At 44.6% G+C, this 27,192-nt stretch overlaps 1 protein-coding gene, 1 non-coding gene and 1 pseudogene across 2 annotated transcripts in view; 1 reads left to right on the forward strand and 2 right to left on the reverse strand.

Moving 5' to 3' along the window:
* PDIA6 (protein disulfide isomerase family A member 6) overlaps positions 1–24,303 on the reverse strand; it is a 28,355-nt gene extending 4,052 nt beyond the window's left edge. The window contains exons 1-10 of the mRNA XM_032172207.2: positions 24,170–24,303; positions 14,933–15,074; positions 10,197–10,254; positions 9,581–9,707; positions 5,674–5,780; positions 4,373–4,503; positions 3,291–3,405; positions 2,301–2,441; positions 1,427–1,511; positions 1,227–1,299 (exon numbers count right to left, since the gene is read on the reverse strand). Coding sequence (XP_032028098.1) covers positions 1,227–1,299; positions 1,427–1,511; positions 2,301–2,441; positions 3,291–3,405; positions 4,373–4,503; positions 5,674–5,780; positions 9,581–9,707; positions 10,197–10,254; positions 14,933–15,074; positions 24,170–24,188 — 998 coding nt within the window. The 5' untranslated portion in view covers positions 24,189–24,303. The remainder of the gene's footprint in view (positions 1–1,226; positions 1,300–1,426; positions 1,512–2,300; positions 2,442–3,290; positions 3,406–4,372; positions 4,504–5,673; positions 5,781–9,580; positions 9,708–10,196; positions 10,255–14,932; positions 15,075–24,169) is intronic.
* Positions 16,714–17,512, forward strand: LOC116480233 (small ribosomal subunit protein uS5-like; annotated as a pseudogene).
* Positions 24,304–26,826: 2,523 nt separating the features above from the next.
* On the reverse strand, positions 26,827–26,887 carry LOC116481316 (U7 small nuclear RNA). Its single transcript, XR_004251484.1, has one exon. It is a non-coding gene; the product is annotated as a U7 small nuclear RNA (small nuclear RNA).
* Between the last annotated feature and the right edge of the window lie 305 nt (positions 26,888–27,192).

Here is a 27,192-nt window from a genome sequence, read left to right on the forward strand (position 1 = left end):
TTTTAGGGCAAATATGTCTTTTAAATTGCTTACGATCTAACTAGAAGATCTTAGAGAACAAAAGATCACGCTTCAGATATTTTGTAGAATGACAAATAAAAAACAAAAGATGAGTTTCTATATGGATTTTCCCTTTTTACCTGAAATCCCACCAATATCATTTGGGTTATCAAGCATGTTGTTGCGTTCTATAGGCATCTAATAAACATTCGCTGGACTAATGGAGGAGGAGCAAGGTCATCGAGAGAGGGACAACAGGGGGCGCTAGGTACCTGGGGAAAGCAATGGATACTGAGGACAAGAAGCAAAAAGATAAATAGGAAGCAGGCTGGGCATGGTGGCTCACGCCTGTGATCCCAGCACTTTGGGAGGCCGAGATGTGTGGATCACCTGAGGTCAGGAGTTCGAGACCAGCCTGACCAATATGGTGAAACCCCATCTCTACTAAAATTACAAAAATTAGCCGGGCATGGTGGTGTGCGCCTGTAGTCCCAGCTACGCAGACGGCTGAGGCAGAAGGATCTCTTGAACCCAAGAGGCGGAGATTGCAGTGAGCTGAGATTGCGCCACTGCACTCCACCCTGGGCAAGAGAGTGAGACTCTGTCTCAAAAAAAAAAAAGATAAAATAGGAAAGAGATACACTGTTCTGAAAATGTGCCTAGATCCAGTCCTTACTCAGAAGAGGAGAAGGAAACAATTCTATTTCCCCTTTCTCACCCAGCCTTCAAGTTCATGGTAGAATTCAGGTGCACTACTCCTTATGTGTCTGCCTGCTAACCTGGCACCCCAATCACCATTTAAAACATGATTCCTATGAGAAAAATGCATGCTGTGCTGATAGCCCTTCATTCCTTCTTTTCCTCCCATGATAAAGTTTTCACATCCTGAATAAAAACATAGAGCAGGCCGGGTGCGGTGGCTTACACCTGTAATCCCAGGACTTTGGGAGGCGGAGGCGGGTGGATCACTTGAGGTCAGGAGTTTTGAGACCAGCCTAGACAACATGGTGAAACCCCGACTCTACTAAAAATACAAAAATTAGCTGGGTGTGGTGGCGGGCGCCTATAATCCCAGCTACTTGGGAGGCTGAGGCAGGAGGAAAAAAAAAAAACATATAGCAGAGCAAACACAGAACACAGCTTATAAAAACACAGGGGAAACACTCTCAAGAAAGCCTATAATCACCTGTTCAGATGACACTGAGACAGTAAGCTCAGTAACTTACCCCCACATTTTCTTTTTGTATTTGTCTGCCAACTTCAGAAGAACTTCCAGATAAGAATTTCTGCCTGCAGCTCCTGATTTAAACAGACAAAGTTTTTTAAAGGTAAAGATAAAGGAGTCCATAAAATTAATCTATTTAGGAAGTATTGTCAGAGCATCTAGCATAGAACAGCTAAGGGAAATCATTTCTGTCTGTCTTACCAGTATCAAGGATATGGGGCAGCACAGCCACAACACAGAGCTGGTGTTCCTCACATGTCCTCTTGGCAATGTCCTCATTGATAATCTGTGGGACCCAGAAGACAAGGGACGATCAGGAGGCTGCATGATACAACACCCAAAGGTAAGCTGGCAAACAAGACCTTCGCACTGTCACTTTCACTGAAAACATTTCTCCCACGACTACTTCCTTGTAGGGAAACACCCGGAGGCATGTTCTCTAAGAGGAGATTTTTCTGCTACTGATTCTTAAGCCTGTGGAAGCTGTGGTGGTGGTGGGGGGATCAGCACACATGCACACGTCTCTGAAATCACAATGCCTGGACACAGCCTTGCTCTGCCACTTACTTGTTTAAATAGATTATACTTACATGTATTATATGTCTTATATGTTTATACACACTTGAGGCTCTGTGCCTCAATTTCCCCATATATAAAATGGAAATAAAAACAGTATCTACCTCTCAGTGTTCATGTGAGAATTAAATGAAAAAAAAAAAAAAAAAAAAAAAAAAAAAAAAAAAAAAAAAAAAAAAACTATATAAAGACACCAGAACAGTGCCTGTTACATGATTAGGTACTCGATAAATGTGCTATTACTTTGAGAATGATAAGCAAGAGTGATTGAATACACTCTATCTTTAAGAAGCTCGTATTTCTGTTCAGCGTAATTATTCTAATGCTAAAAGTTATGAAAAGCAATTTATCAGATATTTTTTTCCATTTCAAAGTATAAAAACCACTTTGAAGAGAGTATCTTTAAGGGCATAACATGAACAGTGTGTCACACTGCTTTAACATTCCTCACTATCAGCTAAGAAAGCTTTCTGGACTACATGCAGTTGAAGTAGTTTACCTCAAGCAACTCAGGAGGTGGGGCGTTATCAGAAAACAAATCAAGGGCCCGGGACACTATGTCGGATCTTGTCCGCCCACCGTCATAATCCACAGGAGACTCTCCTTTCTGAAATATCTTGATTGTAGGAAATCCTCTAATCTATTAAAAAAAGGTCAGAGGAAAAAATCCAATTAACACTTAATGCAAAATAACACAATCTTTACAGTTTCTAAAACCACCTTATAGGTAATTTTAGTTTTTTTTTGTTTGTTTTTTTGAAGCAGTCTCACTCTGTTGCCCAGGCTGGAGAGCACAGGTGCAATCTCAGCTCACTGCAACCTCTGCCTCCTGGGTTCAAGCGATTCTCCTACCTCAGCCTCCCGAGTAGCTGGGACTACACAGGCATGCACCACCACACCCGGCTAATATTTGTATTTTTAATAGAGACGGCGTTTCACCATGTTGGCCAGGCTGGTTTTGAACCCCTGGCCTCAAGCGATCTGCCCGCCTCGGCCTCCCAAAGTGTTGGGATTACAGGCGTGAACCACCACTCCGGCCTTATAGGTAATTTAATGTAACAAAACTGTTCCCCAGACTGCATGGATTTCAAAGGAATGACTCACAGAGGTCAATTATCAATCAGGAAGTTTTAACAGTCTGTGAAGTTTAGCCCAATCATATTTAAGCCCTGGTATATAATTAACACAAAGTATCTGCTCTAGAACAAATGGACCAACTCACAACAGCCATATGAGCAACTTGAATAAGTCTGGGCAAGCTGAAACCTCACATTAAGTATACAGTAGAAGCAGTGTGACATTAGGGGGAAAAAGTTGACAGTCCTGAGTTTCAGACTTGTTAGTTATGACAATAAAGTGACTTTATCTCTTCACTTACAAAATGGTTTAAACATCTCCTTTACTACCTCATAGGGAGGCCTGGAGTATTGGAAGAAGTAACGAAACACCATGTATTTCACAATGAAATGAGCCTTATAAGTATACTCACCCCGTATCGGGAGGCTAGAACCTGATTGACTGTAGCATCCACAGCTGCCAGTTTCACTTTTCCTTTTGTCTGCTCTTTTACTTCTGAAGCTGCGGCAGCCCACTCTGGCTCTAGGCTATAGAAAAATATTCGTTTTGTTTTGTTTCTTTGAGACACGGTCTCTCTCTGTTGCCCAGGCTGGAATGCAGTGGTGCAATGATGGCTCCCTGCAGCCTCAACCTCCTGGGCTCAGGTGATCTTCTCATTTCAGCCTCTAACATAGCTGGGACTACAGGTGTGTGCCACCACCCACTGTTAATTTCTGTATTTTTAGTAGAGATAGGGTTTCCCCATGTTGCCCAGGCTGGTCTCAAACTCCTGGCCTCAAGTGATCCACCTCACCAGGCCAAATACTCAAATACTTGCATTTTAACTTGCAGCCCAAACACCTTTTTTTTTTTTTTTTTTTAAAGACAGAGTCTCCTTCTATTATCCAGGATGGAGTGCAGTGGTGTGAGCTTGGCTCACTGCAGCCTCTGCCTCCCACAATCAAGAGATTCTTGCACCTCAACCTCCCAAGTAGTTGGGACTACAGGCGCACACCACCACACCCAGCCAATTTTTTTGTATTTTTAGTAGACATGGGGCTTTGCTATGCTGCCCAGGCTGGTCTCAAACTCCTGACCTCAAGTGATCCGCCTGCCTCGGCCTCCCAAAGCGCTAGGATTACAGGTGTGGGCCACCACGCCCAGCCTATACTTTTTAACTGATCTATGCATTTCTGCCGAATCCCCAGTTATGTCACACCTAGAAAACATTTTGTGTGTGGCTTTACTAAAGATACAATGCTACCCTTCACATGAGCTTCCCATTCCACCACTGCCCCTAAATCCAGACATGAGCCAGTCCCTTGTTAATCTTTGGCAATATGAGAGTGGAAGCTCTTGGCACTAATGTCAATGTTTAATATTCACTTAGAGTCAGAGTTTTGCTGGAAGAGATCTTAGTGGTGATCTATTATCTAGTTCAGCTCCTTCAAGATAAGCTAATGAATGTACTGAAGACACTGTGAATGAACAGACTGCTTAGTAGAAGGTACTTACTTTTTGCAGTGTCCACACCAAGGAGCATAGAACTCAACCATCCAAACATCTTCACTGTCCAGAACATTCTTATCAAAGCTGTCGTCTGTCAGCTCAATCACATCCTTCTTACTTGAACTATCACTTCTGCCCTGTCATTTATGACATTAAACATCAAACAACAATTTGGCCAAGAAGAACACTTTTCCTATTTTAAATACTAACACTGCTTCTACATCTTAACAAAGTTTTAGGGTTTTTCTTTAGTGAATAAAATAGTGAAAACGGTTGTATTCAAATTGGGTACATTCCTCAGCATTATAATTTTTGCTTGGTAAATAGTCTTTTACTTTCCAATAATTATCAATACATTCAGTACAACACATAACCTGTACCTGAATTCCGTCACCAGCTATTTTTAGAAAGAAACCTCAACATGGCTCAAAACACCACTTTAACAACACTGTTCCAATTCAGACTCAAGTACAGCTGCTGTTTCATCCCAGGATGTTATGTTACATCTTTCATAGACAAAGTCCCTACCAGTCAACAAAGCTAAAAATAACAATCCTTTTCTTGTTTCGAAGAATGTTCTTCAGTACTAAATCTAAGAAGCAGCAGCATTGCTTTCTGTTGCCACGCAGAGTGCGGGGGGCCAGGCAACTATGCTCATTAAATGTCTAAGTTTAAAATAAAAGGCAAGAGCATGAAATCTTTGGGTAAGCTCTGAGCCTGTATAAAGAAGCTAGTTTAACTGGTCACCTAAAAGTAAAAGCCCATTTAATATTTATCTATCTTCAAGTTTGCCTTTTCACAAGAACATCAGTGTTAAGCTTCACATTTCATACAAGGGCATCTAAAACACCAGTCTGCTCCTATCTCTCTCTCTTCTTCCCTATCCATTTGTGTAGAATTTTCCATGGATTTGGGGCTGACTGCCACAGATACAGGCCAAGAGGTAATCCAATCTCATCATGGTTTGCCAAAGCCTACCTAGAGGAAAACCCGTCCATCCCATCCCCACTCTGGACCTACAAGTGCCATGGGATGCCAGCATGTGGCTCCTGGGCCTGGTACTTGGACTGCAGGTGTGGCAAGAGGCCCTGGGACTGACTGGCCTTGGCAACAGCAATTCTGAGGAGGCCAAATGAGCAGGCTGGATGGCTGGTTACCTCTGGGATTGCTGGATCCAATCCTTTATTATTCTTTAATTGAAAGTTCACCACTTTAACATACTTTTAAAACAACAACTATCTTTTACAAGGAATCCACTCTGGCTTCAAAATTATGACACAGTAAAAACTGACATTTTATGGTCTTACTTGTTTTCCAGAACTGTATCCTCCGCTCTGTCCCCCGAGGCGATCCTTCACGAGCTGGCGCAGAGCACTGAGCGCAGCATCTACAATGGCTTCACCAGTTCTGCCACCTACAGGAGACGGAAGGTAGGCGGTCCTCAGCCCGGCCTTCAGCAAGTGCCTCATCTGGCCCAGCCCAAGACTGTGTCTTTACCTCACTGTTAGCTTCACCAGGTGTGACACAGTTCTAACAACACATGTATCTCTGACAGAACATACTTTCTCCCCAGAATGCATTTTGCACTAGACTTAACACTTGGAAAACCAATTCCTCTTCTTTTTTTTTTTATTATTATTATTTTTTGAGACGGAGTCTCACCCTGTTGCCCAGGCTGGAGTACAGTGGCACAATCTCGGGTCACTGCAACCTCCGCCTCCCGGGTTCAAGTGATTTCCGGCTAATTTTTGTATTTTTAGTAGAGACAGGGTTTCACCATGTCGGCCAGGCTGGTCATAAACTCCTGACCTCAATTTATCCGCCCACTTCGGCCTCTCAAAGTGCTGGGATCACAAGTGTGAGCCACCGTGTCCAGTCCGATTTCTCAAGTTTTACGTAGTGTGAACGAAAACTCCCCGCTCAAATACCATCTCCTAATGAGAATAACTCACAAATGTTTACCGAACATGAACATGGATGAATAAGAAGCTTAATATCTAGCTGGGAAAGCAGGGGAATTTCCCAAATAAAAAAGGAACTATTTCTGTGAGATACCGGATAGAAAAGATGGAAAAAGTAGGTATGAGGTGTCTTTGAAGCCAAGTAACTGGAAACCATTCCAGGCTTCTTTTTTTCTATCTTGCTTGAAATACTGTTAAGCTGAACTTAATCCTAATATAAGTAACAAATCTACATTAAAACTCAAAGAGGCAAGATGACAATAGTCTTTGGAAGTTCACCAAAAACTTATTTGCTCAAGAGAGTCAGGGGCTATTAACTAACACAGAAGTACTGGAATAACATATGCCATCTGCTTTCTTCAGTTTAAAGGCAAAACTAGATCTAATAGAATCTCTTTAGAAAGTTCATTTTTCTGGCCGGCCGTGGTGGCTCACGCCAGGGATCCCAGCACTTTGGGAGGCGGAGGCACGTGGAACACCTGAGGTCAGGAGTTCGAGACCATCCTGGCCAACATGGTGAAACGCTGTCTCTACTAAAAACACAAAAATTAGCTGGGCATGGTGGTGGACATCTATAATCCCAGCTACTCAGGAGGCTGAGGCAGGAGAATCACCTGAACCCAGGAGACGGAGGCTGCAGTGAGCTGAGATCGCGCCACTGCACTCCAGCCTGGGTGACAGAATGAGACCGTGTCAGGAAAAAAAAAAAAAAAAAAATCTTTTTTTCTTTTTAGAGTTTTCTCAAACTGCTGTACTCAAGTGATCCTCCCACCTCGGCCTCCCAAAGTGCTGGGATTAGAGATCTAAGGTGTGGCGGCCGGCCTTTTTTTCTGCCCAGGAAGAGAAACTTTTGAAACACACCAGACCTGACACAAGAAACAAAATATAGGCAGTGGCTCGCGCCTGTAATCCCAGCACTTTGGGAGGCCGAGGCAGGCGGATCATGAGGTCAAGAGTTCGAGAGCAGCCTGACCAACATGGTGAAACCCCATCTCTACTAAAAATGCAAAAATTAGCCGGGTGTGGTGGTGCGTGTCTGTAATCCCAGCTACTCAGGAGGCTGAGGCAGGAGAACTGCTTGAACCCGGGAGGTGGAGGTTGCAGTGAGCCAAGAGAGCACCACTGCACTCCAGCCTGGGCAACAGAGTGAGACTCCATCTCGAACAAAACAAAACAAAACAAAAATACCCACAAGATATATTACAGCAACTCTCAGCATCTATTCAGATAATCTTGCACTGTATCGCTGGCTGAGCCTACCAAGTATGTCACTTGATAACACAGAAGGGCAAGGCCTCAACATGAAACAGCCTCTGCTCCTTATCTATGTCAGGTATCTCCGTCATCTGAACCACTGCCCCTTCCCCGAGTCTTTATCTGGACATATGCCAAATCGTGAAGTATACTAGGAAAAAACTTTTCAGCGTTTTGGGCCATACTGTCTATTACAACTACTCAATTCTGCAGTTCCAGTGCAAAAGGAGCCAGAGACAGTATGTTGACACACAGGTAGGGTGTGTTCCAATAAACTAAATTTGTAAAAACAGCAGCAGACTGACTGAACTAAAAACATGTACCTTTTCATAAGGGAGGAAAACTCAAACAAATTATTATTCAAAGGCAGAAAAGCAGGTGTTTACTCAAGGGAAAAAAAAGGTCTTTCCCTAGAACTTTGGAGCTGGGGAGCCTAGCAGAGACAACGTGTCCAAGGCCACATCTCTGTCTTCAGACAAAGACGTATTTACCAAGTATTTGTCTCATATGCTTTATGTGTACTATTTCAATTAAGCTTCTGGTACCTTAAAATAGGCTTGCACATCCCCATTATACAGAGAAGCAAGACACTAAGTACTGTTTAGTTACGACACTGGAGTATGGAGAAGCCAGCAGCCAGGATGGACTGCCTTCCCAGCTCACACACGACAGATTCTGTACCCCTCACCCCCACCTTCCCTGCCTTCTATTAGTTGGACTCAGGCAAGTCACCGATGACAGACAACTCTTTTACTATGATGTTGATGCTGCCACCCAACCCATGAGCTGGTACTGCTCACATAAAGCAAAACCTAAGATGACAAAGTTCAGTCACTCATATGTTCCATATAAATCTTCAACAAAAACCTTTACCAAATTAGCCATAATTTCAGCTTCAAACAAATTATGCCCAATACGTTTACTAGCACCATGGATCTGGCCCAACCCAGCAACTCTGATTATCTTAAATAGAATAATCTGTTTGTGATATCTTTTTTTTTTTTTTTTGAGACGGAGTCTCGCTCTGTCGCCTAGGCTGGAGTACAATCTCGGCTCACTGCAAGCTCCGCCTTCCGGGTTCACGCCATTCTCCTGCCTCAGCCTCCCGAGTAGCTGGGACTACAGGTGCCCACCACTGTGCCCAGCTAATTTTTTGTATTTTTAGTACAGACGGGGTTTCACCGTGTTAGCCAGGATAGTCTCGATCTCCTGACCTCGTGATTCACCTGTCTTGGCCTCCCAAAGTGCTGGGATTACAGGCATGAGCCACTGTGCCTGGCCTGTTTGTGATATCTTAATTAAATAACAGGACAATTCTCTAAGAGTGTGATGCCTGTAATCCCAGCTACTTGGGAGGCTGAAGTAGGAGGATTGCCTGAGCCTAGGAATTTGAGTCCAGGCTGGGCAACATAGTAAGACTCTGTCTCTTAAAAAAAAAAAAAGAAAAAAAGAATAGTGTGGCTGAAATAACATTTAGTCTTGGGAGGGTGGAACCTGAATTTTATCTTTAGTTGCCTCAGTGGCTCACAGCAGACACCCACAATTTACTTATCTACAAAACAGAATTTGTGGTATCCATTTATTATTGACAGTTTAGGAGACTAAGACTCTCAAATTACAGTTTCCTTTTCCATAGTGGTATGTTAGACCCTTCTCCTACAGTAAAGGGAAGAGAGATTAGAGCAAGAAAATACATGTAGATCTTTATTAAATACAAGTGACTGTAATGAGAAAGACAACGGGAGCACAGAACACTATTTTCTATCATTGCTAATGTAGCGTAGACCTAAGCAAGCATTAAGTGATAAGACAAACCTGTGTGACACACATTTCATCTTCAGAATGACTCGGAGGGTGTACGAATCACTGTGTACCATTTATAGATAATTCAGGTACAATGAGGTCGAGAACCTTGCAGGTAGAGCAGGTTCTCAGGCTTGTTAAAGAACAGTAGGTTCTTGTCTACCAGGGGAATGAAGTAGCTAGGAAAAGTCCTTACCTTGGTAATCTTCTGGTCTGTTTTTGTTGGATCCAAAAATCTTAATGGTAGGAAATCCCTGAACACCATACTGACCTCCAAGGGAATGATGCTTATCTGCATCAACTGCACCAACTTTGACAACATCCTGTGGAAATGTAAAAGAAACAACAATTTTTCCTTCTGCTAGAGCAGACTCCACAAGAATTCATTATCTGCTTACTCAGAAAAAGGTAATAAAGCACAGGGTGCAGTTTGCAATCAGTCAATAAGGACTTTAGCCTTGAACACCAGAAGAAAATCTAAATGGAATGATGGGGGAAATCAAAGTTAGCCCATGGAGGCAACTCTGCAGCTCACAGAATTGGCAGGGCTGAGAGTAACTGTCATTTATCTGGGAAAGAGAATAAACAAAAACAGGCAATGTAAACATTTAAATGTGTATTATCCCCTTGTTCTCAGTATGATTTTGACAACAGAACCAGTATTTTCAACTTTGATATGCAAACTAGCTTCCCGTTGAACATTAAACCATCTGCATACTTATTACTTAAACATACACAGGTGAATATGGACACCTTAGAAACTTACTGTAAAAAAAAGTTTTGTAAGGCTTTTGCATTCCTAAGAAACTTACTTTTAATGCAGTTGCTGCTTTCTTCCATTCTGGTGTTAATCTTTGACAGTGACCACACCTTTTGGGGGAAGACAACACAAAGCAACCGTTAAAGCCTTTGATTCTCAATTCAAAAAATTCAAAAATTCAATTAAAAAACCCCATCAATGGTCTATTGAATGAGATGCCTGCAAAGAGGACAAGCACAAATAAAACAAGATCAAGGCCGGGCACGGTGGCTCACGCCTGTAATCTCCAGTACTTTGGGAGGCCGAGGAGGGAGGATCACTTGAGGTCAGGAGTTTGAGACCAGCCTGGCTAACATGGTGAAACCCCGTCTCTAATAAAAATACAAAAATTAGCCAGGCGTGGTGGCACATGCTTGTAATCCTAGCTACTGGGGAGGCTGAGGCACAAGAATCACGTGAACCCAGGAGGCAGAAGTTGCATGAGCTGAGAACATGCCACTACACTCCAGCCTGGGCAACAACGTGAGATTCTGTCTCAAAAAACTAAAATAAAAATAAAATAAATAAGTAAAATAGGATCAGCAACCTAGATGAGCTCACCATTTTATTACTTACAACAATCACTTTTCATATCATCCTAATAAAAAAGCTTCCAGCTCATGCCTGACTTTGGGAGGCTGAGGCAGGCAGATCACTTGAACTCAGGTGTTAAGAGCAGCCTGGCCAACATGGTGACACCCTGTCTCTACTCAAAATACAAAAATTAGCTGGGCATGGTGGCACACGCCTGTAATCTTAGCTATTGGGGAGGCTGAGGGAGAGGAATCGCTTGAACTCGGGAAATGGAGGTTGCAGTGAGCTGAGATCGTGCCACTGCACTCCTGTGTTGCTGGGCAACACAGCAAGACTCTGTCCCCCCAAAAAAGCTTCTGAATTACTGCTCAATTAAATCACATTTAAACTCTATAATTTATAACTCTACACCTCAACAAGCCTTTTAGAATCTATCTGGTCCAATGTGCTTCACTGTGTGGAGCCGAAAGCCTAGGCAAAATGCAGATTCTTGGGGTCCACAAACCCAAACTTCCTAGTGGAGGAAATGCATTTTATTAAGTTCGCTAGTGATTCTTAAACCTACTGAGGTTTGATAGTCTCTAGTCCAACTTTCTAATTTTATAGATGAGGTATCTGGCCTAGATCAACTATGCCTATATCTCAATACTCTCTGAGTCCCACAAATTGCTTCTGGACTTAGAAACACATACACAAACCCACGTTAATGAGCCTAACAAGCCGAAATGCAAGACGTGACACCACAAGATGGTGATGTGAGTGAGTGACTGAAGTGGGGGGAGGCAGGGAAAGTGAAAGAGAGTCGGGAGAGGACAGAAGAGAACACAAGGAAAAACAACCTTAACCTTGTAGGTACTATTATTGTGAAATACAACACAGAAAAGTGCTTCTAAAAAATTACATGCATGTAAACCTGTTAGCCCTTACCACTCATTGAGGTTGTAGGTAGCTATACTGTTTATTTTTATTGCTGTGTAACATTCACTGTATGCAGATACCATAGTTTATCCATCTAAGGACCAAATGCACAAATGCTAGGTGCCAGCACCATGATGAAAACACTTTATAGATGATTTCATTTAATCAGCATGAAGCTGAGGGCAGGTCCTCTTGTTATTTCATTTTACAGATGATGGAATTGATGTTGAGAAGAAATTTACCCAATATCACAGCCATCCAGTGTCAGAGCTGCCTGACAAGTTTTTGATTCCAAATACTACAATCATACAGGGAAAAGTTGTAATCATTATGTAATTGAATACTGGGGCCTAAACTCAATCCCAATATCTGAAGTTAGGATCCTTCAGGGGAATGTCCTGAAATGCTACTTCTACGTATTTACATACAGTATGTTTTGTTGTTTAGGTGAGATACTCAAAAATTCAGAAGTCAGATTTTTACAGGGTTTTGTGCCTCTTTAATTTGTTTATCTAAGAAAAGAGGACTAAATGCAGAGACTGTCAGAGTTCATCCTCTCTTCTGTTTGATCTGCACATACATCACAATGCCACATACATAGAAATATGGCATACAGTCTACCCAGGGGGTTCTGTACCTGGGGTCCAGACTCCCAAAGGGCTGGTGGATAAAAATTTAGGGAATCCCTTTTAGGAAAAGAAAAGAAAAAAAAAAAAAAAAAAAAGAGTAAATCTGAAGCCAAGGTGGCCTTTTAGGAAAAATTTAGGGGAGGGAGTCTATGAATTTGGATGAAAAAAAGTCTCTATTTTCACTAATCTGTAATCGAAATTTAGCATTTCTTTACGAATGTAAACTACACTCCGTAGTCAATTATTGTGACTTTGTCATGAATAAAAATCACAGCTGTTTTCATGATCACCACTATAGTTGTTGCAGGTATCTTCAAACATCATTTATGCCCATCACTATTCAGAATTATTGCAGCTGTCAAACCTGCTGCTGGATCTTGGCACCGGTTTAGCATCCCTATTCTAAAAACCCACAACCTGAAATGTTCCAAAATCCAGAACTTTCTGCGCGCCAACATGACACTCACAGGAAACGGTCACTGGAGCATTTCAGATTTTATATTCTCAAATTAGGGATGCTCTACAGCTAAGTATTATGCAAATCTTCCAAAATCTGAAAAAATCCGAAATGAGAAACACTTCTGGTCCCAAGCATTTTGGATAAGAGATGTTCAACCTGTACTTACTGTTCTTGGAAAGTACTACATTAGCATCAAAATTTTAATATTTCAATGATCATATTTCCATACTTTAGGTTTTTTTTTTTTACGATCCTATAAGCTTTATTTAAACATGTAAAGGTTTGATTTTTTTTTTTTTTTTTTTTTTAAAGGAGAGCTTTTTTTTTCTTTTTTGAGACAGGCTTTCACCGTTGCCCAGGCTGGAGTGCAGTGGCACAATCACAGCTCATTGCAGCCTCTACCTCCCAGACTCAGGTGATCTTCCCACTTCAGCCTCCTAAGTAGCTGGGACCACAAGTGCATGGCACCACGTCTGGGTAATTTCTTTGTTTCTTTTCTTTTTATTTTTGTAGCGATAGGGTCTTGCCACATTGCCCAGGCTGGCCTCGAACTCTGGTGCTCAAGCAATCTATCCACCTTGGGCTCCCAAAGTACTGAAATTATAATCGTGAGCCATCATGCCTGACCGTAAAAGTTTTATTTTAAGAATCCAAGGCCTTCACCAAGGTGCCAAAGGAATCCAAGCACAAAAGGAAGTTAAAAAGCACCTGCCTGACCTGGTGCAGTGGCTCACAGCTGTAATCCCAGCACTTTGGGAGGCCGACAGGCGAATTGCTTGAACCCTGGAGTTAACAGACCAGCTTGGACAACGTGGTGAAATTCCGTCTCTATAAAAAATACAAAAATTAGCCGGGCGTGGTGGTACATGCCCGTAGCACCAGCGCTGGGGAGGCTGAGGTGGGAGGATTACCTGAGCCTGAGAAATCAAGGCTGTAGTGAACCACGATCATGCCGCTGCACTCTAGCCTGGGAGAAAGTGAGACCCTGTCTCTCAAAAAAAGCGCTTGCTCTAATCAGACATTCTCTCACCCAAACACCACAAAGTAAAACTCTGCCAGTATAATAATTATTAACTAGTGGATCTAGATCCTGCCTTCTCAATTATGCCGTCCTGTAGAGTTTTCTCTTATATGGTCGCTCTCAGAAACAAGGTAAATTACCTATGCCACATATGATAAGCTTGTAAAAACCACATAGAGACATTTAACAATACAACAGTTTGTACAATTACTATTTATATATTTGCTAGTATAATTGAACTAATCCATACAGAATTAGCCTTTGGACTGAACACATAAATACCAGAGCCTTTAAAAATAGTAAAGGCATTAGGTGGACAGGACACACAATGTGGCACCATCGACTTTGAAAACACAGTGTTTTTACCTCCATTTGCTACACTGAGCATGAAGTAAAATGATCCATGAGGACTGGTGGTTAGTTTCTAAAACTCAGTTTCAAAGAAAAAAGTTCAAGTGAGAAAGGAAAAACTTTCATCAGGCATACCCTAAAATGTTCCCATCAGGTTCTAATATCCCTCACTTAAGCTTACAAAGCCTTGTTCACGTGTCAAAGGACTCCTTGGAATTTCAGATCACCACACAGTTCTTCACAGACACACAGCTGGCTAGGGTTTGGTTCTCCTCAGGATACTCGTGGCCTGCTGGTTTACAGCAGAGACAGCCTCACACACATCTTGCAGTTTCCACTCTTCTATTTGGTGTTTTTCTGCATTAAACGCTTTAATCACACAAATAACTAGTGCAGTGCTGTACTTTTGACTGTATATAACTTTGTGCCGTTAGTTTCGATGGTGATTACATTTTTACCCCACAAGGGTTTTTCCAGTATTGAATGTAAGGTAAGAAAAGATTTTTTTAATTAAACCAGATTTTCTAACTACATTTTTTCAGGAAATAATTCTCTTCAAGAAACAATGAAGTTAATCACTGGCCCCTCCATTTTCTTTGCTCAAGATTCCTTCCTCATAAAATTAGTTTTCCTTCCACATGCATCACCTCATCAAAAGATAGATCTTCCTTAACAATAGACTAGATACTCTGCATTTCCCATTTCCCTCTTCTCTACTTCTTTTAAACAAACACTAAGCTAAACTAGATGACTTAATAAAATCAGATTTTTATACAGCATTTTCTCCAATTTCAGAAAGTACTATAAATAATCTATAACTATTTTATAATACTTACCATGGAGCATAGAATTCTACAAGCCACAGGCTATCACTCTGAATAACTTCTCGGTTGAAATTTGATGGAGTTAATTCGATCACATCGTCACTAGAGGAATACAGACCATTCACTGCCAGAAAGAAGGCACAGCTCACCAGACCTGAAGTAACAACAAAAGTGCACCATTAACAGCACTGTTCATGCTTTGACTGGAAACCCTGGGGAACCAGACTCCTCTTCAACTGACCAGGACCCACACAGGAGGACGGCCCAGCTCTGGCCCCTCTGCCCTCCCTGCTGCAGTCAGAGCCCCTGGAATTTCACTCCCATTGCTGCAACTCTGAGCAAGAAAGGAACGGACAGTTCCCACTCCCACTCCTTGGGCTGCATTGGAAAAAGGCGGAAGCATTATTCTTAGTGGCTTTCATGTGTCAACATCTTTGTTCTTTACAACCACTCCATGAGGCAGTACTACTATCATTTTATGGGCAAGGACACTGACTAATTGGGAGGTCACCTCTGCCTGCGTAACCTTGGGCAATCACACAGCCATCACTCCTCATGTTATTCAGTTGCAATTATTAGCACATCATCTTTATTAAACTATCTTTTTGAAGGGAAAAATAATTATTGTCTCTTCCACTAGATTGTGACTCTTTCAAGGGCAATGGTAATTTATTTATTATTTTTTGAGACGAAGTTTCGCTCTTGTTGCCCAGGCTGGAGTGCAATGGCATGATCTCGGCTCACCGCAACCTCCGCCTCCCAGGTTCAAGCGATTCTCCTGCCTCAGCCTCCCAAGTAGCTGGGATTACAGGCACGTGCCATCACGCCCAGCTAATTTTGTATTTTTAGTAGAGACAGGGTTTCTCCATGTTGGTCAGGCTGGTCTCAAACTCCTGACCTCAGGTGATCCGCCCGCCTCGGCCTCCCAAAGTGTTGGGATTACAGGCGTGAGCCACGGCGCCTGGCCAATGTTTATTTTTATAAATAGTTTTATTTATCTTAATACTATCCATAACACATTATCAGAAACATTTTTCATGTGAACCACCTTATAAAGAAAGGATACAGTGTCAACTGTATTGCTGACCATACAGTTCTGCCACATTGTGGAGCGAGAGCATTTTCATTAGCAACTCTGGAAACTTAAATGCAATTTACAACAATAATATAGGAAAACAAATTCTGAACTGACTTACAAGTATCTTAAGAACCCAAAAGTTCTCTGAAATGGCATTACTATCAAAATTTCACCTTTTAAATTTACATATACAGTCACATCTACAGGGTCAAGGAGAGAGCACATATACGAGGGTGGTCCTGTGGATTATAATGGAGCTGAAAAAATCCTATCACCTTGTGATGCCTTGATAACTCTGACTCTGTGCATACCTAGGCTAATGTGTGTTTGTGTCCTAGTTTTTGTGGTTTTTTTTTTTTTTTTTTTTGAGATGGAGTCTCGCTCTGTCACCCAGGCTGGAGTGCACTGGCGCTATCTCAGCTCACTGCAAGCTCCGCCACCCAGGTTCACGCCATTCTCCTGCCTCAGCCTCCCGAGTAGCCGGGACTACAGGCGCCTGCCACCACGCCTGGCTAATTTTTTGTATTTTTAGTAGAGATGGGGTTTCACTGTGTTAGCCAGGATGGTCTTGATCTCCTGACCTCGTGATCCGCCCGCCTCGGCCTCCCAAAGTGCTGGGATTACAGGTGTGAGCCACCGCGCCCGTCCCTGTGTCCTAGTTTTTGACAAAAAAGTTTAAAAAAGTAAAACAGCTTCTTCTTCGAGAAAACACCAAATGGCAGATGACGCCGGTGCAGCAGGGGGGCCTGGAGGCCCTGGGATGGGGAACCGCGGTGGCTTCCGCAGTGGCATCTGGGGCCAGGGTCACGGGCGTGGACGGGGCCGGGGCTGAGGCCGCAGAGCTCGCGGAGGCAAGGCCGAGGATAAGGAGGAATCAGAGATCATTGACTTTTTCCTGGGGGCCTCTCTCAAGGATGAGGTTTTGAAGATTATGCCAGTGCAGAAGCAGACCCGTGCCGGCCAGCGCACCAGGTTTAAGGTGTTTGTTGCTATCGGGGACTACAATGGCCACATCAGTCTGGGTGTTAAGTGCTCCAAGGAGGTGGCCACCGCCATCCGTGGAGCCATCATCCTGGCCAAGCTCTCCATTGTACCTGTGGGCAGAGGCTACTGGGGGAACAAGATCGGCAAGGCCCACACCGTCCCTTGCAAGGTGACAGGCCGCTGCGGCTCTGTGCTGGTGCGCCCCATCCCTGCACCTAGGGGCACTGGCATCATCTCCGCACCTGTGCCCAAGAAGCTGCTCATGATGGCTGGTATCGATGACTGCTACACCTCAGCCCGGGGCTGCACTGCCACCCTGGGCAACTTCGCCAAGGCCACCTTTGATGCCATTTCTAAGACCTACAGCTACCTGACCCCCGACCTCTGGAAGGAGACTGTATTTACCAAGTCTCCACATCAGGAATTCACTGACCACCTTGTCAAGACCCACACCAGAGTCTCCATGCAGTGGACCCAGGCTCCAGCTGTGGCTACAACATAGGGTTTTTATACAAGAAAAATAAAGTGAATTAAGCCTGAAAAAAAAAAGTAAATAAAAAATAAAAAAGTAAAACAAACTTTAAAAACAGAAAAAAACCTTACAGAATACGGATATAAAAGAAAACACTGGCCAGGCGCTATGGGTCATGCTTGTAATCCCAGCACTTTGGGAGGCCAGGGCAGGCAGATCAGGAATTCAAGACCAGCCTGGGCAACATAGTGAGACCCCCTCTCTAAAAAAAGTACAAAAATTAGCCAGGCATGGTCTTGCACGCCCATAGTCCTAGCTACTCGAGAGGCTGAGGTGGGAGGATCACTGAGCCCAGGGAGGTCAAGGCTACAGGTGCAGTGGGCTGTGATGTGCCACTCACTCCAGCCTGACAGAGCAAGACCCTGTCTCAAAAAAAAAGAAAAGAAAATATTTTTGTACTGCTGTTTTGGACAATGTGTTTTAAGGTAAGTGTTTTTACAAGAGCCAAAAAGTTAAAAAAAAAATTAAGTTTAGAAAGTAAAATGTTGACCAGACACCATGGCTCACACCTATAATCCCAACACTTCGGAGGCCAAGGTGGGAGGACTGCTTAAGGCCACCAGTTCAAAACCAGGCTGGCCAACACAGAATAGCAAAACCACATCTCCTAAAAAAAAAAAAAAAAAAGAAAAAAGAAAAATGTTACAGTAAATTAAGGTTAATCTATTATCCAAGAAATAAAATTTTTAGAGCAACCCCCAGTCATGCAAGCCGCATTCATGGTAAATGTCCTATACAGGTGTACGATTTTTAATCTTTTATATCATTTTTACTGCACCTTTTCTATGTTTAGATACACAAATGCTTACCATTGTTACAACTGCATACAATATTCAGTACAGTAACATGCCAAACAGATTTATAACCTAGGAGAAATAAGCTATACCACACAGCCTACGTTTTTAGTAAGTTACGCCATCTAGGTTTGTATTAAGTACATGCTGATGTTTTTCACAATGAAGAAATCGTCTGACATGCCAATAGAAATTAAAGAAATTCTATTCCTGTCTTTTCAGCATCTCTGAAGTTGTAATTCAGATCTCTAATGTTAAGCAACACATGACTATATACAAAAATTTGCTAACTACCTCTAGAACAAGGTAAATAATGGAATATCCTCAGACTGTTCTTGACTTCAACAGGAGTGTTTTCCTATTTGCATCATGCTGGCTTTTGGATTGAAATAAATACACTTTTTAATTTTTTTTGAGAGAGGGTCTTGCTCTGTCACCCAGACTGGAGTGCAATGGTGCAAACACAGCCCCCTGCAGCAGCCCTGACCTCCTGGGCTCAAGTGATCCTCCCACCTGAGCACCCCCAGTAGCTGGGACTACGGGTGTATCCCTGGCTTTTAAATTTTTTGCAGAGACAGGGTCTCCCTATGTTGCCCAGGCTGGTCTCAAGTGATCCTCCTGCCTCTGCCTCCCAAAGTGCTGAGATTACAGGTATGAGCGACCACGCCAGGCCAAAATATACTTACAATGTTAACGAAATTTCTATCTATTCCTGTCTTTTCAGCATCTCTGAAGTTGATCATATCACTTCTTCCTTTTAATTTGTTGATATAGCAAATTATAAGTGAGACTGGCCTGTGTTCTCAAGTAGTGTGTGTACATGCCATCTTAGTTACATTTTCATATGCTTGCTTCATAATTAGAATTTGGAAGATTTCAAATGGACCTTTTTGGAATAACTAAATGGTACATTTCTTCTGGAAGGAGTGTACACCATTGTTCATTGTTTTACTGCCAAATCCTCCCTCATACAACACGTTCAATTTTTCAAATCGCTTTCAAATATGTTAGATCACTTAATTTTTGACAGCATTACTAACTAGAAAGTAGGAATTATCCCCATTTTGTAAATAAAGGTCTAGACCAAATGGTCCATCTATGGTCATACATATAAGGGGCAGGGCAGCCTCCGTTTCCAGGCTTTTCCTATTACACCATGCTGTCTTTTTGGTGCTCAAGATAAAGTGATTCTGTACGCTATAGGTATGAATGAACAATTATGGTATTCAAGATTTACACTGCATTTGAATCACAGATATGGCCAATATTGTAAAAACTTATAAAACTGTGAACTTTACTGACAGTGAAGCCACTAAAGGGTTATCATGCAGAGGAAATAATAGATTTGTGCTTTCTAGAAGGACTATTCCAGTTGCCATGTGGAAGGTGGATTGGGAGAATTATCCAGAGTGGTGTCACATACACCAAGATACATGTGGAAGGGGCCACACTAACAAATGCTACTGGGAGATAAAGTAGCAAAGACTAAAAACCATCTATTGATCGGATTTAGTGACAAAGTCACTGGGAACCCTGGCAGTTGTGGTGGAGTGAAAATAAGCGGCATGCAGTCTGCAGAAGGCTGGAGAGAATACAGGTAACTCTTTAAGCAGGTTTCATTATAGAGACCAGAGGCAGGCAAATGTAGAAAACAACGAAGGTTTCTCTTTAAAGATGGGAGTGATCTAGGAGAGGAAGACACATGCAGTGGGAGAGGCCAAAGATAAAATACAGGGAATATCTGAATAAAATGCCCCGAGTCAGAGGAGGAGCGGGAACCCATTCAGTGATGGAGTAGCCTTTGACAGGATGATCTCCTTTTCCATTTCAAGAGGTGGGAAAGGATGCCTGTGAACGGAGGCCAGGCTAACCAAAGTGGGGCTGCTTCCTAAATAACAGTGTTATCCAGCACGATAGCCACTAGCTACACGTGGCTACCCCAAACTAAGATGTGCTGGTAAAAAGCACACTGAATTCTGAAGACTTAATGGAGGGAAAAATGTAATCTCATTATTATTTTTATTTTATTTTTTTTGAGACGGCGTCTCACTCAGCTGCCCAGGCTGGAGTGCAGTGGTGCAATCTCGGCTCACCGCAAACACTGTCTCCTGGGTTCAAGTGATTCTCCCATCTCAGGATTACAGGCACCAGCCATCATGCCCAGCTAATTTTTGTATTTTAGTAGAGATGGGGTTTCACCATGTTGGCCAGGCTGGTCTTGAACTCCTGACCTCAGGTGATCCGCCCACCTCTGCCTCCCAATGTGCGAGGATTACAGGCGTGAGCCACCGTGCCCGGCCTCATTATCATTTTTCATTTTGAAAACACATGTTGAAATGATCTTATACTGAGTATATTAATTTTACCTGTTTCTTTTGGCCATTTTAAATGTAGCTACTAGAAAATTTAAAAATTACATACACGTTTGCATTATATTTCTATTGGATGGCGCTGCTCATTAATCTTTTCACTGCTGCAGAAAAGGTGAAGTAGAGTTTGACATGTTTAACAAAGCAAGTAAATCAAGAACACAAGCACTGACAGTCCTAACTCCGAATAAGCTTGAAAGTAAGACTAAGGCTGGGTGTGGTGGCTCAGGCCTGTAATCCCAGAACTTTGGGAGGACGAGGCAGGTGGATAACCTGAGCCCAGGAGTTTGAGACCAGTCTGGGCAACATGGCAAAACTCTATCTCTTGTAGAGAAAAAATATAAAATACAAAAATGCAAAAATTAGCTCGGTGTGGTAGGGTACATCTGTAGTCGCAGCTACTCCAGAGGCTGATGTGGGAGGATCGCTTGAACCTGGGAGGCAGAGCGAGACCCGGTCTCAAAAAAAAAAAAACACAAAACCCAAAAATAGGATAATCTTCTACAGAGATGTACTACTTTTAAAGAGCTTTATCTTTTTTGTAAAATTGATATGAATTTGGTACTTGCTCAATACACTGAGCCTATTGTGAAATTTTCAAAAATGGAAAAGCAAAAGAGTAAGTTACAGATATTTTCTACTTAAGAATTTTAAAATTACTCCAATGTAACCATTTTTAATGGCTGAACCATTTAGTCAATCCACTACTGACTGAATTTTGATTGTTTCCGATTTTTCACTAACAGCCCAGCACTGAAAATTCTTGTATTTTCCTCCTCCCCTCAAACTAGTATGACTGTTTCCTCAAGAGAAATTCTTACAAGAGAGATCTGGGAGTATGGCTAACATTCTGAGATATCTGTCACACTACGCTCCAGAAACTGGGGTCTTTATTTCTGGCGAGACAAAACAGTAACACTTGCGTGACTCTGTACCAGGCATTTTTCTAAACATTTTGCATATATTAAGTCATTTAAGAACCCTATATGGTATGTGTCATGGTGCCCATTATTTCACAGACCAGGAAACTTTAACACAGAAAGGATAACTTACCTAAGATCATATAATTAGATAGACCCAAATTTCTAACCGAAGGGCTGGAGAATGCAGGGGTATAATCCACAGAGCATCATTAGGTAGACTGTGGCAGAATTAGGTACTTTCACTTCTCTTTGCCAATCAAGGACAGCAATAACGTCAGTCCTCTCCTCTTCATGCTGTTACAAGCAGGCTGCAGTCACCAGAACAGACCAGGGTTTTTCACCTTAGGAATGTGCTTCCCTTTCCATACAAAGACGCTTTACTGACAGTATTAAGATAGACTTGGGTTATTCTTTTTTCTAGTAATGGTGACGGACCTTTGTTTGTCTTTAAATTTTGCCTAGTTCTCACAAGAGCCTCCTCTGCTTGTACATGGCTACCCAATGAAAATGCTGTGTTAAGGTTTCAGACTAAAATTCCTAAAAAGGCAATGTGACCTAGCAGGGTTACACAGAAACCTAACATATTACTGAGAAAGAACAGAGAAAAGATGTGGACATTCTGAATGCATAAAAGTAGCCAACAACTACCTCCAACCCCCAAGAACACAAAAAACCCTGAGCTCACTTAAGATGACAAAGTAGGTCAGTGCTGACCAATGATGTTCTGTTTCTAAAATTCACATCACCATTCCACTCAGTGATAATGAACACCAATGGGAAATTGGACCATCCGAGTGAATGTCTAGAATCTCTGTGAGCAGATGGCTCTGCCATCTGTGGTTTTCCATTCCTCCGTGGCAGTTAAGGATGTTATAAATTCACATCAGTAACATCTCTGTCCCACATCTGCTAGGAGGAGTCTACGGTCCCAGAGCAGTCATCTAGAAACCAAGAGGTTTCCCAAAAAGGCTGCCATTTATTAAAATGAGTTAATTAATAGACTCACGGACTCTTTCAGGGTCTAGTCTGAATTCACTCACAGGAAACTAAACAGACTAAACTCTTTTCCCCTCATCTACTCTCTCCACAGTAATATGGCAAATATTTACATCTCTTTAAACATGTACTAGCTGGGCGAGGTGACTGACACCTGTAATCCCAGGATTTTGGGAGGTTGAAGAGGGAGGATCACTTGAGGCCAGGAGTTTAAGACCAGCCTGGGCAATACAATGAGACCCTGACTCTACAAAAAATTTGAAAATTAGCCAAGTGTGGTGGCATGTGCCTGCATCCCTTGAGACCAGGAGTTCCACACTGCAGTGAACTATGATCGAAACCCTGCACTCCAGCCTAAGAGACAGAGCAAGACCGTGTCTCAAAAAACAAAAAGACATGTCCTAACTCATTAATACTCAGGACAACCCTAAGGGAGTACTATTATCAGTCCCTAAACTGGTAAGCACTGTTGAAAAGGCACTGGCACAGAGTGGTTAAGTAACTTGCTCCGACTCACAAAGCCAGTAAATAGGGGGCAGGTGGTCTGAGGCCAGAGCCGAGGTTAAGGACTCTCAGAGCCAAGGCTGTGACCAAGTCGAGCCCGGCAAGGATAGGACCCTCAGCCTCGCCCACTAAGAAGCAGACATTTACAGAATTCCTAAGACGCCGGGTTCCATTTCGTTTTTAAGGAGTCCGATCACATGTGAAGCGCCCCTGCGTCTTAAGCCCAGCTTTTGGAAGGCACTGTCTCTTTCTAAGGCAACTATGGGTCCTTATTTCAGGAGTGAGATTTAACATTTCAGTTTTTTGTTTCTGAGACAGTTTCACTCTTGTTGCCCAGGCTGGAGTGGCGCGATCTCGGCTCACTGCAACCTCCGCCTCCTGGGTTCAGGAGATTCTCCTGCCTCAGCCTCCTGAGTAGCTGGGATCACAGGCGCGAATCACCACGCCCGGCTAATTTTGTATTTTTAGTAGAGACGAGGTTTCGCCATGTTGGTCAGGCTGGTCTCGAACTCCTGACCTCAGATGATCCACCCACTTAGGCCTTCCAAAGTGCTGGGATTACAGGTGTGAGCCACCGCGCCCGGCTTAACATTTCAGTTTTTCAAAGTAGGAGCTGCATAGAACAGGTGGCAGAAACAAGCTGCAGTGCAGGGCGCCCGCCATCCTCCGTCCCCACGCACGAGTTCGAGAGGCGCCCAGAAAAAGGTCCCCTGTGATTCGCTGGGTATACTGACCCCCTCCCCGGGATCCAGCCGGGGCTGGGCTCCGCGGCTCTCCCGCCCGGCCCTGGACCCCGCGCCCGGCTCCAGCGCACCAGGCTCCCGCCCCCCGCGCACCACCCCGCGAGGCTGCGGAAGCCCCTCCCCACGGGAGCCCTAGTCTCCCGCGCACCCGCACCTCCGCCGGTGCAACCTCGCAACTCCTCCGGACGCCGAGGCCGGCGCCTCCCGTCCGCCAGGCCCACTTCCGGCCGCCTCCAGGCCGCGGCCCGCCGGGGAACGGCCTAGAGATTCGAAACCTTTCAGGCCGACCCCAGCTCGCCCGCCTCCCGCCGCCGGCCCGCACCTACCGAGCACCAGGAGAGCCATACCGCGCGCCGGGTTACGTGCAGTCCTCACCGCCGCCGCCGCCGCTTCAGCCCTGCCGCGTGCCGCACGCCGCACGCCGCGCCCCCGCGCCTACGTCCCGCCCCAGGCCAGTCCGGTGGTCCGCTGGGCGGCCGCACGGGGGCGGGCCGGAAGGCGCTCGCCACGCCGTGGCTGCGGCTCATTGGTCCTGGCGGACATCGCTCACTCACATATCCAATGGGAGGCGGCCGGGTAGAGGTTACCGGTTTGGTTTTTTTCACGGGGGCGGTGGCGAGCAGCGAAAGGCGGGGCCTTCTGGGGGCGGAGCTGGCAGCCTCGGCTCGCATCCCCTCAGCTCCCCTCGGCCCTCTCGGGGTGCTGCTCGGAGGGGGGCCCAGTACTGGGCGTTTTTACCTCAGTTCCTTATTCTGCACCCCCCCACCCCGCCTCCTTCTTGCCTCTGTGCGCTCCCAACCCTCTTTATCCCGGGGGAGCGTGACTCGGCCTCAGGGCACCCAGGGTCCCGGTAGCTGACCGGGAATTCCTCTTGTGCCCGACGAATATTCCGTGGACACACATTTGCTCCGCACGCGCTGTCTGCAATGTAATTTGACAAGTTTCTATTTTGTTGAATTACTTTGAAAGTTCTTCCGTCCAGGTCGCATGGCTCTGCGGAGCCTTCTCCTCCTTCTCTGGAGAACCCCAGGGACTTAAGCGGCAGCCTCCTCGCTGACAGGGTCTCCACTTTGTCCTGGGGGGCAAGAGGGCTGGCAATGCGCTCACGTGGGTGTGTGCTTTGTAAAATATGCAAAAGTGAAGGAAAAAATGTTTGTGGGGCAGGCTGGCGAGCAGTGGCATGATACAGCTCACTGCAGCCTTGAACTTCTGGGCTGCAGTGAGCCTCCCGCCTCGGCCTCCCAGAGTGCTGGGATCACAGGCATGGGCCATCACGCCCGGCAAAAGTAAAAATTTTTTTGGTTTTTTGAGATAGAGTTTTGCCCTTGTTGCCCAGGCTGGAGTGCAAAGGCAGGGTCTTGGCTTACTGCAACCTCTCCCTCCTGGGTTCAAGCGATTCTCCTGCCTCAGCCTCCCGAGAAGCTGGGATGAAAGGTGCATATCACCACGCCCGGCTAATTTTTGTATTTTTAGTAGAGACAGGGTTTCTCCATATTGGCCAGGCTGGTCTCGAACTCCTGACCTCAGATGATCCGCCTGCTTCGGCCTCCCAAAATGCTAGGATTACAGTCGTGAGCCACCGCCCCCGACGTAAAAGTAAAATCTTTCAAGCACAAGTTAAGACCACTGTATCTTTCCGCCTTGATTCTCCCTCCTATGTTTGGAGTGGACTCGGACATTTTGTTTTTGTATTAGTTATTTCTCCATATTGTAGTGTGTAAGGCATAAATATTCTTAGGCAGGGGTCCAGGAGTGATGGGGGCCGGCTGGTGGGCTTCCTGGAGGAAGTGGCACTAGAGCTGCGTTTGGAAAATTTTTCAGGCAAACTGAACTCAGAGGCACAGCAGTCATCTGAAGTCACGGGGGGCCTCTCCTGGAAGCCACATGCCAGCATTGATTTTCCCCAGGGAGGCTGCTTGTCCCGGGACAGAAATCCTCAGCTCGGTACCCCGGGCAGCTCCTCCTGAATGTGAAGGTGCATGGGAAGCCCAACCAGTGATGGCAGGGCTGTTTGGGATTCGTAGCAAAGGGCAGTGGACTGTGAGCCCGTTCCCCCAGGCCTGTCTGCTCTCCCTGAAGGGCGCCTGAGGGGCAATGAATGCTGAGTTTGTTTTTCTGACCCCTTTCCTGCACTTGACACATTTCCCCCCTTAAATTTGCTGCTGCTGCTGACTGGATTACAGCGAAATCCTTTTCCTCTCAGCCTGGAAAGTCATTCTTTTCCTCCCTGGATGGAGGAATTTAATTCTCTTACCTGAAGAGGGCCCCTTCATTTGTCTTCACGTTGAGACAGTGACTTAACTTTGTCCCCATGGGCCACAGACATCACAGCTTCCACAATGCACTCACGATCGAGTTTGTTTTCTCAGGGTTGTGAGTTGATCGCAGCCTCTCCCGGCCTGCTGTGTTTGGGCAGCAATCCTGCTTGGAACAGAACCCTCGAACTGCGGTGGCCCACACTGCCAGTGCCCTCTGTGTGCTGTGTAGTTGTCTGTCCCAGTTGGCCTCAGGGCTGATCCTCGTGGAGAAAACAGAGGCCAGATCATAACTCCCTGCTAAATATCCCAGGTCACTGGCTGCTCTGGACCGTGGGCTGAATGCGCAGCTGCAAGAGGCACACACCCCTGTGAAGCCCACTGTACATGCACAGGCTTCCGGAAATGCACAGGCTTCCGGAAATGCACAGGCTTCTGGAAATGCACAGGCTTCCGGAAATGCACCAGGGCGTGTTGCTCGTTTCTTTTTTCATTGAAACCAAATGCACCTTAACAACCTAATTATATGAGAAACTGTCTCAGGCACAGTCACTGGCCCCAGGGAGCACACAGCCAACAGAGAGGCACATTACACTGCGATATTCCTCGTGCTCTGACAAAGAGAAGGCCCTGGTACAGTGGAGCCCAGAGGAATAACTTCTATTTTTGTTTCTTCACTGTGGTAAAATATACATGCAATTTTCCATTTCACACATTTTTGGGGGTGAGGGGGCTTCCAGTAAAAGCTGGAAAATCTGTTAGACAAATTGTAAATAAGCTGTAACACCCCCTTTTACTTTTTTTTTTTTTTTTTTTGAGCCAGTCTTGCTCCGTTGCCCAGGCTGGAGTGCAATGGTGCAATCTCAGCTTACTGCAACCTCCACCTCCTGGGCTCAAGCGATTCTCCTGCCTCAGCCTCCCGAGTAGCTGGGACTACAGGTGCACATCACCAATTCCCAGCTAATTTTATATTTTTAGTAGAGACGGAGTTTCACCATATTGGCCAGGCTGGTCTGGAACTCCTGACCTCATGTGATCCGCCTGCCTTGGCCTCCCAAGGTGCCAAGATTACAGGCATGAGCTACTGCGCCTGG

This window comes from Hylobates moloch, unplaced genomic scaffold (assembly GCF_009828535.3).
Source record: "Hylobates moloch isolate HMO894 unplaced genomic scaffold, HMol_V3 SCAFFOLD_13, whole genome shotgun sequence".
NCBI classification, from domain to species: Eukaryota; Metazoa; Chordata; class Mammalia; order Primates; family Hylobatidae; genus Hylobates; species Hylobates moloch.